Source organism: Heteronotia binoei, chromosome 18 (assembly GCF_032191835.1).
Source record: "Heteronotia binoei isolate CCM8104 ecotype False Entrance Well chromosome 18, APGP_CSIRO_Hbin_v1, whole genome shotgun sequence".
Taxonomy (NCBI): Eukaryota; Metazoa; Chordata; class Lepidosauria; order Squamata; family Gekkonidae; genus Heteronotia; species Heteronotia binoei.
This window is the reverse complement of record NC_083240.1, coordinates 15,568,977-15,580,793: the sequence shown is the minus strand read 5'-3', so window position 1 is coordinate 15,580,793 and position 11,817 is coordinate 15,568,977. Positions and strand designations below refer to the sequence as shown.

Here is an 11,817-nt window from a genome sequence, read left to right as displayed (position 1 = left end):
AACGGCAGAGGGAGGCTTTCGCCTCTGTGCCTTGCATGTGGGTCAGGTGGCCAGGTCCCCGCTTGATGTGGGCAGAATATGGAGAAACACCGTTGTCAGGTCTGTGCTGGAAAATACCTGGAGATTTTGGGGGGGTGGAGGACAGGTTTCGGGGAGGGCAGGAGCCCTAGAGAGTCCACCTTTCAAAGCAGCCATTAGGGGAGCTGATCTCTGCCAGCTGGAGATCAGTCGAAAAAGTGGGAGATCTCCCAGGCCCCACCTGGAGGCTGGCAACCCTAAGGTCCAGCTTAGGGAACTTCTGGAGATTTGGGGTTGGAGCCTGGGGAGGACAGGGACCTCACTGGAGTACAATGCCACAGAGTCCACCCTCCAAAGCATCCATTTTGGCTTTTAAGTCAGTCTAAGGTAAAGGTCAAGGTAGTCCCCTGCGCAAGCACCAGTCGTTTCCGACTATGGGGTGACGTCACATCGCATCGTTTTCATGGCAGACTTTTTACGGGGTGGTTTGCCATTGCCTTCCCCAGTCATCTACACTTTCCCCCCGGCAAGCTGGGTACTCATTTTACTGACCTTGGAAGGATGGAAGGCTGAGTCAACCTTAAGCTACCTGAATCCAGCTTCTGCCGGGATCGAACTCAGGTTGTGATCGGAGAGCTTGGACTGCAGTACTGCAGCTTTACCACTCTGCGCCACGGGGCTCCTTCAGTCAGTCTAGGGCAGGCTATTGCAGAGTGAATAAAGGAGCAGAGTTGAACTTTCAGCAGACTGCAAGGGGGGAGAGGGGTATACTCATGCAGTAGTCCCCAACCTGAGCATAAGGCTGTTCCTACAGCATCCCTGTTTCTCACCAGTGAATGTTTGGGAGGTTTTGTTAGCTCCAAACACAAGCCTTAGTCCGGCAGCGGGTTAGGAGAACAGGTGGGCTCACAGATCAGCTTCCTTTCATTTTTATGATTGTGCCTGTGGTTTTAACTTATCTGCCTTGCGGTCAAGAGCACAGGATGAGGAGCAAAGCCCTGCGCTGAAAGGAGCTTCTCTTTGAGGGGCTGAACCCTCTCCGAAATCATTTGCCCACACAACAAAACCATCTGTGCGGTTCTGCTAAACCAATCTCAGGATCTTGAGCTATTTGGCTGAAATCCAAGAGGGTTAAAATCCAAACACACAACCCTTTCTTTCAGCCTGGTTGGGTTGGTCAGATATTTCTATCAGAAAGCCCCAACAAGCAACTCTTCCCCCTCCCCTTGTGATGATTAAATGATATAACTGTTCATGAGAACAACCTGTTAGTGTTAGCAGGAAGCGTGTAGGCACGTCGCTGGCACTGGGAATAAGAGAATTTGGCAACTCCGTCTTCAGAGAAGGGGAGGGAGAGAAATAGGGAGCAAACCAACACATAGTTTTCTTTTAATCGGACTTTACTTTGTGAACGATGGCCCATCTTTTCTAGTGTGATGCTGTGGCAAAAAAGGCCGACACGATTATACGGGCTGCTATGTGGGAGATGTTCTTTTATCTTTCTTTTTTTAAAAAAAAAGACAGATGAAAACAACATGAGAGATGCTTCCCTTCCTATGACATACATACGTTTGACTTCTGTCCCACCATTCTCTCTGGCCAAACAGGATCTGCAGGTTTCCGGAATAAAGTCTGCCAAACTGGTTGACCAGACACAAAAAGCAGGAAATAAAAGCAGGATGACCCCCTAGAACCAAATTGCTTTTTTCAAACTTCTTTCTGCTTTCTAGAAGAAAAAAAATATCTCCATACATTCACACGAGGCTCAATAGCATGACTATCTCTTAAATAAAACAAAACACACAGATACGGAGTTCTGGACGGACAGCTGCAGAAAGTGTTGCTCAGATTGTGATGTGAACATGTGTGCTGATCCGGGGCCAGAGCTAGCAGATGTGATCCTGCTCTCTCTCTTACCACACCCCATGGATAGACTGCGTGAACAGAATTACTCTATACCTGGAATCCGGACTCCTCATAAGATGCACACTGTCTTTCTTCTGGCCAGGTTAACTGGAACCACTGACTTTAGAAATTATTTGAACAGCTCCGATGAGCCATGGACAGATTTAGTCCCAGACAGGGAGTAACTTTTTGCCAGCTCAGCATGCTCACCGGTCTCGGGAAGATGCCAGCCCCTGCTTCACATGGTGTGCATGCTTTCTGACCCATGACTGTTTTAATTGCAAGGAACACCGTCGCCCTGCAGAAACACAAAGTGCATCTGACATGGTTCGAAAAAGCAGTGAGTCGGGTCCAGAGAGGCAGTTCTAACCAAATGGGGCATTAGAGGCTTCCTTCGCTAGACTAACAGCAGGTGATCACAACCCTAGCTGTACTCCAAGACCCAAAACTCGTCTGGTGGCATCTGAAAACTCTTGAAGTACACATCATCATTTTCTCCAGACCTTCCAGCGACTCCCTTCAAGAAGATGAAGGCTTGAAGATCTGGTCCACCCAAAATCAAGGTAACTCCTAATTTGGGGGATGAGGGAGGGGAATGTGGGTTTTAGGAAAGTTTACCCTCCTCTCCCCCAACACACGTTGTAAGACTCAACTTTGGTCCTTGAAATGATGTTAAGGTTCTTGATTCTGTTCCCTTTAAAAAAAAAAAATCTGAAATGCCTTGGTAGGTTTTTATTTTCTGTATTGTTCTAAACTAGAAAAATGTCAAAAGTTAACTCAAGAACTTATTTGTTTCTTCGCCTCTGCCCTGCCTTAATTGATATGCAGATGGATATTATGTACATATGTGCTTTCAAGTTGCAACCAATCTAGGGTGACTCCAGCAAGGGGCTTTCAAGGCAAATGAGAAGCAGAGGTGATCGGCCATGGCCTAACTTGGTGGCCCCCTATCCAAGTGCCCACCCTGCTTAGCTTCCGAAATCCGACAAGATGAGGCTATATCATGCCATTCCACATCTGCACATGTTCATTGGTGAACCTTTAAGTCCAAATCTATCAAAATTCGTTTCATGTAATGCATTACTCATGCTCACGCATTGGCAAAAATGCCTCGCACAAGAAACTCGAGGGAACCCCAATACAATCACATTTTGTGCTGTGTTTTATCCATGCACATGGGTACATCAGTAGCCTGTGGGGAAAGATAATGTGAACTAATGGCACTGGAAGCAAATTGCGCATCCCCAGTGCTCTGTACAAAATGGAAAGGGAACAGTGTATGATTCCTAATGCATTGATTCTATGTTGAAAGAAGACCAAATTCATTGGGAACTCTAAAAATGCAGGGAGAAGTTGGAGAAAGATGCCCGTCTACTAACAGGAGGAGGGGGGGGGGGGAGAGGACAAAATTACAGGAGTCTTTCATCCTTTCTTTCCTCTCTCCCTTTTTCAAATGCTGCCTATCAAAGTACATTCACTGCCACTGGACGTAGCAATGGCCACAAACCTAGATGCCTTTTAGAAGGGATTGGGGGATAGGTCTGCCACAATTAGTTATTACGACTAAAAATAACTTCCACATCCAAAGGTAGTCAAACTCTGAACTCCAGTTCCAGAGGGAAAGGGGAAGGCTCTAATTTCTAAGTTATCACTCTGGGAAAACTGGTTCACCACAGTGCGAAACAGGATGCTGGGCTTGGATGGATCAGTGGCTGATCCAGCAGGGTGTCTCGCTTAGTCTCAGGCCTTGTTCTGGGCAGGAGCTCGCAGCAGCAGAGCTCCGGAACCTCTAAATTTTATTGTGCTCTTTCTTTCTTGCCTCCTCCCACCCCCAAATGCTTGCCTCTGGGCTCCATTGTTCAAACCCCTTGCGGGAATTTTGCTGAACTCTAAGATTTGATTTGACAAACTTTCTAATATTTCCCCCCAGAAAAAAAATGGACAAACGGAAATCGTCATGCCGCTGTGGCCACAGTTGAGAAAGTAATAATTTAGTACACCTTCCAGTGATGTGAGCGATGTGAGGCATACGCAAAGGAGTTGTGCTAATGAGCTTCAGCACCTCTTTTCCTCCAAAATGACCCCTGCTTAGTCTTGTCTGCTTTACACATGTCAGACCAGAGATCGTCCTTGGTCTACAGCAGCTTCATATACATTTACAAAAAAAGATGAACCGCTTTAAACGTCATGTATCCCATGATCTAAACCTGCAGGCTGATTTCTCTTGGCAATAACACAAGGCTAATTTGACTTATTTTTTTTTAATCTACCTAAAATACCACAGGAGCACATCTGAAATGGCTCGTCCATACAACATTGGCCAAGTGCTGGAGTTTGCTTCTGAGCATTCCTTCTTGTTCCCAGCATTTTGATTTTTAATTGACTCAAGTGGTTTCTTACAGGACCATTGAAACAAAAAATAAGTCACACTCAGTCTGTGCCAGTTATTCGGATTAACATTGTTTTTGACTTCTCAGTAATTGCCCAAATGAGACCTTGTTTTTTTTTTTTTTTTTTAAAAAAGAGATTTGTTTTCCTGCTTACATAACTTCACTTCCTTCAAGTGGGCATTAGAGGAGATTGGCTTTTTAAAAATATTGATTTTGATTGTTGGCTCAAGAGTGGATGAATGAAGGTGGACTCGCCCATTCATTCACTTCTGACACCGTCTGTGACTTTGCACCATCAGAGATAGTCCTAATTTTTAGAGTGTCATCAGATTCCCACAGAGTCTTGGAAATTGACCAGAGTCTTCTATATGAACTTTTGCTATTGAAAATACAGTTTTAAATCATACTATGGCTTTGGGGAGTGCAACACTGCATATATAAAGTGCGTAAGTGTGCAAATACATTTATAACACGTTAATATAAGCAAGTTATACAGTGCTAAGTTTTTGTGTTTGTCAAACTTGGAGGCTGACAACCCTACCACGGAGCCATGACACCCCTTCCCAGCTTCTACGGACGCCGAAGCATGTCACTTTGTTTAGGATTGCACAGTTCAGGTAGGAAAGGAAAGAAAGGAAAGGTCCCCTGTGCAAGCACCAGTCGTTTCCGACTCTGGGGTGACGTTGCTCTCACAACGTTTTCACAGCAGACTTTTTACGGGGTGGTTTGCCATTGCCTTCCGCAGTCATCTACGCTTTCCCCCCAGCAAGCTGGGGACTCATTTGACCGACCTCGGAAGGATGGAAGGCTGAGTCAACCTTGAGCCGGCTCCCTGAACACCCAGCTTCCGCCGGGGATCAAACTCAGGTCATGAGGAGAGCTTAGGACTGCAGTACTGCAGCTTTAACACTCTGCGCCACGGGGCTCTCCACAGTTCAGGTAGAGTGTGTGTTAAATGCCATCAAGTCACTTCCAAGTTATGGGGACCACATGAATTAATGCCCTCCCGAATAATGTCCTCTTATTAACAGCCTTGCTCAGGTCTCACAAGCTGAGGGCCGCCGTGGCTTTCTTGATCAGGTCAACCCACCCCATGCTGGGTCTTCCTCTCTTCCTGCCGCCTTCAGCTTTTCCTAGCACGGTTGTCTTTTTTCTCATAATGTGATCAAAGCACGACAGCTTCCGTCTAGTCACTTCGAGAGACAGGTCAGGCTGGATCTGATCTCGGACCCTCTTATTTGTCTTTTTGGTGGTCCAGCGCTGTATCTGTAAATGTTTTGTAATGCTCCTGTTTAGCAATGTCTGTTGTTATGCTATTATTTCAATGCTGTTCTTTGACTGTCATACACCGCCCTGAGCCCGCTTGTGGGATAGGGCGGGATATAAATCCAAAAATTAAATTAAAATTATCCTGCAGCACCACAGCCAGTGGCCATCAGCTATTAAAGGCAAGTGAGGGGGGGGGGGGCGGCGGTTTCAGCCGGTCAAAGACCACCAAGGAAAGATGAAAAAACAAATGCTTAGGAGTGGGATCACCTTTTTTTAATGACCATGATATCAGGATTATTTGGAGTAGCCGTGACATAAGAACATAAAAGAAGCCATGTTGGATCAGGCCAATGGCCCATCCAGTCCAACACTTTGTGTCCCACAGTGGCCAAAAAATCCCAGGTGCCATCAGGAGGTCCACCAGTGGGACTTGAAGCCCTCCCATTGTGCTCCCCCCAAGCACCAAGAACTACAGAGAATCACTGCCCCAGACAGAGATTTCCAATGATAAGCTGTGGCTAATAGCCACTGATGGACCTTTGCTCCATATGCTTATCCAATCCCCTCTTGAAGCTGGCTATGCTTGTAGCCGCCACCACCTCCTGTGGCAGTGAATTCCATGTGTTAATCACCCCTCGGGGGAAGAAGTACTTCCTTTTATCCGTTCCAACCTGCCTGCTCAGCAATTTCATCGAATGCCCACGAGTTCTTGTATTGTGAGAAAGGGAGAAAAGTACTTCTTTCTCTACCTTCTCTATCCCATGCATAATCTTGTAAACCTCTATCATGTCACCCTGCAGTCGACATTTCTCCAAGAGCCCCGAGCGTTTTAACCTTTCTTCATAGGGAAAGTGTTCCAAGTCTTTAATTATTCTAATTGCCCTTTTCTGCACTTTTTCCAATGCTATAATATCTTTTTTGAGGTGCAGTCAGTGACCACAATTGTACACAGTACTCCAACAGTGAAATACTGTTATGTAAATCAGCACTAGGGTTGCCAACCAGGTCTGGGAGGGGGGGTGGAGTCTGGGGAGGGTGGGGTTTGGGAAAGGAGGGGCTTCAGCAGGCTACAAGGCCATCGAGTCCAATCTCCATTGCCTGAAGATCAGCTGAAATAGCAGGAGATCTCCAGGCCCCACCTGGAGGTTCAGCAACCCAAACAGAGAAACACAGACTATAGCGCAGGAAATAAAGGAAATTGACGCCTCCATGAAAAACAGCCTCACAAATTACTTAAAGTATTCATCAACAAGTTTATGCGAAAGGTAAGAACTCTTATTAAATGCAAGTGAAATGAATAAATATTAAGGCTGAAAAAACGCTGACCACGCCCGCACCCAGAGGCCTTCGATTGCAATCAGCGCCAATTCCTCCAAACAGGCAGGTCCAGGCGATGGTGCAGTAGGTTATTTCCTGTAGAGTCCAACGCTCCAATATAATCTGTGGCAACCCACAATCAGCCAAGAGCCTCATGCTGGTGTTCTGGCCTTCCAGAGCTCTCCACATGGCTGCGCTGGTGCAGATGATGTCTTTCTCGGTGGCTTTCGTCTCCACCCTCTTCCTGGTCGCAGCCACTTGGACTGATTGCTGGATGGTTAATGTCGATGACAGCTTAGAGGTGAGCAGAATGGGTAGAGCCAAGCTTTGAGGGGGCCTTCGATACCCCACAAACATTTTTCTTTCAGGGAGGGGGAACAGAGCAGCACATGACCTTTTTTGCCTCCCTTCCAGTCCCATTGGAGTTGGTAGGTTCTGCTTCAAGGGTTTCCAAGTGGGTGACCCCTTTCTGGGCACCCTGGGCCAAGTGGGACCTTTACCCAGCAAGGCTTCTGAGTGACCACTGAAGATTGAACTGGCTGTGCGGTTTTTTTACTGAAGGTAAAGCCGCCGCAGCCATTTTTGTAGCTGGCTCCACCTCCAGCAGCAGCCATTTTGAGGTCACACCCACCATGCTGTGTCAGCATTCCAAAGGTGCCCAGGCTCAAAAAGGTCGGGGACTCTTGTTCTGCTTCTTCCCCCTAGGCATTCCCTGTCTTCTGGGGGGATTTTTGTGATTTTAAAAGTTTTGTTGTAAAACATTTTGAAGGCTTTTTGAAGGGGAAAGTAGGATATAATTCTTTAAAAAAAAATTAAAAATCCAAATCAACAAATTCTTCTCTGAAAACCAATGTTCTTTGGCTTTCAACATTCCCGCATAGAAAAAACAGTCCCCAGAAGTACTTTTTTTGTAGAAAAAGCCCAGCAGGAATTTATTTGCATACTAGTCCACACCCCCTGATGCCAAGCCAGCCGGAACTGCATTCCTGTGCATTCCTGCTCAAAAAAAGCCCTGGTCTCCAGTTTACGTCAAAGGAGCCCTCCTGGATTAGGACAGCCTTCTGTTGGGTGGGAGAAAATCCCAGAGTTTTTTGCACTTCCTGAAAAGGACTCTGGGAGATGCTATCATTTAACTTTGGCTAGGCTCTGCACAAGATGTGAAAAGGTGGAGAAGCTGATTTTGGAGGGGGGGGAGGGAATCCTGGGTTGGATCTAGGCTCCACCACAGAGCCAGCCCTGGCAATGTCTAGAGCTATCAGTGTAGCTCCTACTTGCCCCTTCTCTGTTGCCATGCAGGTCAGCCACAAGTGCCGTGGGCTTTGGAGGGAGTGCGTCAGCAACTTGAAGGATGGCATCAAGACCTGTGACCCGTATGATTCCATTTTAGCAGAACATCCTCGTAAGTCTCCAGCTACTGATAAGAAGTATCTCCTTCAGCCATTGTGGATTCAGACGGGTTTTTAAAAACTTTATGCAGTCACATCTCCTCTTTTATCTTGGAAGACCCTGGGAACTATCGAAGGGATTCTGAGCATGCCTAGACTGCTCATATTTTAAAGAAACGAAACAAACATGAGATGACTGTTCGGTAAATCTGGAAGGACGTTATGGGGATAGGGTTACAGATGCAATTGGAACAGAGGGCCTTTTAAAATCAAATATTGAATGGCAGTTGTCCCTTGGCCTTGGGCATTGAGAACTAAGTTAGTTCATTGAGAACTAAGCCTGATCTAATCTGCATAGCTCCCCCCATTCATTTGCATCTCATAGGATGGTGTGCATGCATTGGATTCCAGCATTCCATCAATACTCTAATGTGACCAGCTGTTGGGAATGAGCATATAGAGGTGATAGATGGATGGACAGGCACATAAATAGTTGAAATGGACTTTTGGACAGATGGATTGGCTCAAACAGATAAAAGATCAGACACATAGTGGAATTAGGGTTGTCCACTCTGGTTTCAAAAATACCTCGGGGTTTGAGGGTCAGCCTGGGAAAATGGGCTTTTGGAAAGGGAGGGACGTCAGTAGGGTATAATGCTATTCAGTCCACCTTCCAAAGTAGCCATCTTCTCCAGGAGAAGTGGGATAAATGATTTAAACAAATAACAAGCTATCTATGTAGTCTGGAGATCGGTTGTAATTCTGGGGGATCTCCAGCTCCCACCTGGACGTTGGCAATCCAAAGAGGAATGGACAAATAGCTAGAAGGAGGATGGATTAATGGACAGCTGAGTAGGTGGAAATGTGGATGGGTGGAGAGTAAAATTGCCACGTCCAGGTAGGGAAACACCTGGAGATTTGGTGGGCGGAGCCTCAGTATAGTAGAATTTGGGGAGGGGAAGGACTTCAATGGAGTCCACCTTCCAAAGCCACCATTTTTCTCCAGGTGAACTGATCTTTGTTGCCTGGAGATCCAGGGCTTTTTTTTTGTAGCAGGAGCTCCTTTGCATCTTAGGTCACACCTCCTGATGTAGCCATTCCTCCTGGAGCTTACAGTAGGCCCTGTACTAAGAACCCTGTAAGCTCTTGGACGATTGGCTACATCAGGGGTGTGTGGCCTAAGATGCAAAGGAGTTCCTGCTACTAAAATCAGTTGACAACTCTAGTGGAAAGAGAGAGAGAGAGGTTCTGTAAAGAAAACGATAAAGCAAGACAAGCTGTCTGAATTCGGCCTGGCACTCATTTGTCCAGCATTGCTTGACTCTCTCTCCCCTCAGTGAAGATTGTGGTGACTCGCGCCTTGCTGATCACAGCAGACATCCTCTCGGGCTTCGCTTTGGCCCTGCTGGGCTTGGGTCTCGACTGCATCAAGTTCCTGAAGGACGAGCCACAAATCAAGCTGAAAATGCGCTATTTGTCTGGATTGGTCCTCGGAGTCGGAAGTAAGTCATTGGGGAAGCTTGCGCAGCTCCTATCAAAACCAAACTTCTTCAGGACAATACTAGAGATACCAGCTTGGGGCTGAGAAATACCTGAAGATTTGGGAAGGGCAGGGTTTGGAGAGAGGAGGGACCTCAGTGGGCTACAGTGCTGTAGAGCAGGGGTGTCTAACTCATTTGTTATGAGGGCCCAATCTGACATAAATGAGACCTTGTCGGGCAGGGCAATGCGTGCCATAAAATGTAATGCCAGGTAGTGGAGACATAACCTTTATAAAGGGCACAGACAAACACTATTAAAGATTTTTTTTTAAAAAAAAAACTTTAAATAAAACATGCTTAAAAGATTAGCACTCTTGCAATATTTTATTTAGCAATCTCTGATAACTGAAGGAAGCAAGAGAGAGGGAGAAGGAAGCAGACCTGCTCGTGGGCCTGATAGGAGCCCTCCAGGGGCCTGATCCGGCCCCCGGGCCGCACATTTGACACCTCTGCTGCAGAGTCCACCTTCCGAAGTATCCATTTTATCCAGGGGAACTGATCAGTGTCCCCTGAAAACCAGTTGTAATTCCAGATCTCCAGCCACCAGCTGGAGACTGGCAACCAAACACAGGACAGTTCAACATACGGTTGCCAACTTCCAGCTAGTGGCTGAAGATTTCCCACTGTTACAGTTGATCTCCAGGTGACAGAGATCTGTTCGCCTGGAGAAATATGGCTGCTTTGGAAAGTGGATTCTGTGGCATGGTACCCCACTAAGATCTCTCCCTTCCCCATCCTTAGACCCAAGCCCTGAAACCTCCAGACATTTCCCAAGCTGGAGCCATCAGCCCTAGTTTGATGTGTAGCTGACTGGAGCTCTTTGCCTGCCAGGTGTCCTTGGACTGGTGGGTTCGGTGTGGTATGCCGTCGACGTCTACCTGGAGAGGGTCAGGCTCCTGTTACACAACGTGTTTGTAGGTGTCCATTATGACTTCGGATGGTCATGTTGGATGGGAATGGCAGGCTCTACAGCAGGTTTCCTCGCATCCCTTCTGTTGACCTGCTGCCTTTATGCCATCACAGGTTAGTAACTATTTCATCTTCAACACGAGTGTCCATCTAGAACAGGGGCTCCCCAATGTGGCACATGCAAGCATCGTGGCACCTGCTAAAATCTTTCTAGGTGCCTACCAAGCATCTCTAGAAAGTAAGTCAGGTAGGGGTTGCCAATCCCCAGGTGGGTAACACAACAAAAAAAGCAAGCTAGTGACCAATTTACTAAGTATATAGAAATCAGTCCAAATGCCCAAAACATGTATATTCAAGTCCCAAAGTAGTGTGGTGACAAGCCAATCGATTAAGTACTTGTTTCTTTCCAGTCTTCATCAGACCTGCGACCAATATTGATTCAATTATATAGATTTTTTACACAATTTTCAAAAAAGAGGGACCCGAGCGTCTCCAGCAGCAATTTCACCTCAGCTACAGCTCAGTATGTGGTCCCACTTCTGATGAAGACTGGAAAGAAACAAGTACTGGGACTTGAATATACATGTTTTGGACATTTGGACTGATTTCTATATACTTCTTAGTAAATTGGTCACAAGCTTGCATTTTTTGTTGTGTTATCCATTATAGTGACCTCTCTCGGATTGTATTCTAATCCCTAGGTGGGGGCAGGGGATTCCCTGGTTTGGAGGCCCTCCCCCCGCTTCAGGGTCATCAGAAAGTGAGGGGAGGGCACTCCATTATGCCCTATGGAGAGTGGTTCCCGTAGGGTCTAATGGATCATCAATCCATGGGTATGTGGGCTCTGGAGGGTTGCTTTTTGAGGAAGAGGTGCCAGATTTTCAGCAGAGCATCTGACGCCTCTTCTCAAAACACCCCCCCCCCAAAGTTTCAGAAATATTGGACCAGGGGGTCCAATTCTATGAGCCCCAAAAGAAGGTGCCCCTATCCTTCATTATTTCCAAATGGAGAGAAGGCATTTAAAAGACATGTGGTCCCTTTAAATGTGATGGCCAGAACTCCCCAGAATTAGGAGAGGCAGTT

General features: G+C 46.6%; 1 protein-coding gene across 1 annotated transcript; it reads left to right on the top strand.

Annotated features, from left to right (window-relative positions):
• The first annotated feature begins 2,365 nt into the window (after positions 1-2,365).
• LOC132587335 (claudin-16-like) lies at positions 2,366-9,869 on the top strand. The gene is made up of 4 exons (XM_060259610.1): positions 2,366-2,486; positions 7,077-7,200; positions 8,196-8,298; positions 9,622-9,869. The coding sequence occupies exons 2-4, from the start codon at positions 7,087-7,089 to the stop codon at positions 9,867-9,869; spliced, it is 465 nt and encodes a 154-aa protein (XP_060115593.1). The 5' UTR covers positions 2,366-2,486; positions 7,077-7,086.
• Positions 9,870-11,817: the final 1,948 nt, after the last annotated feature.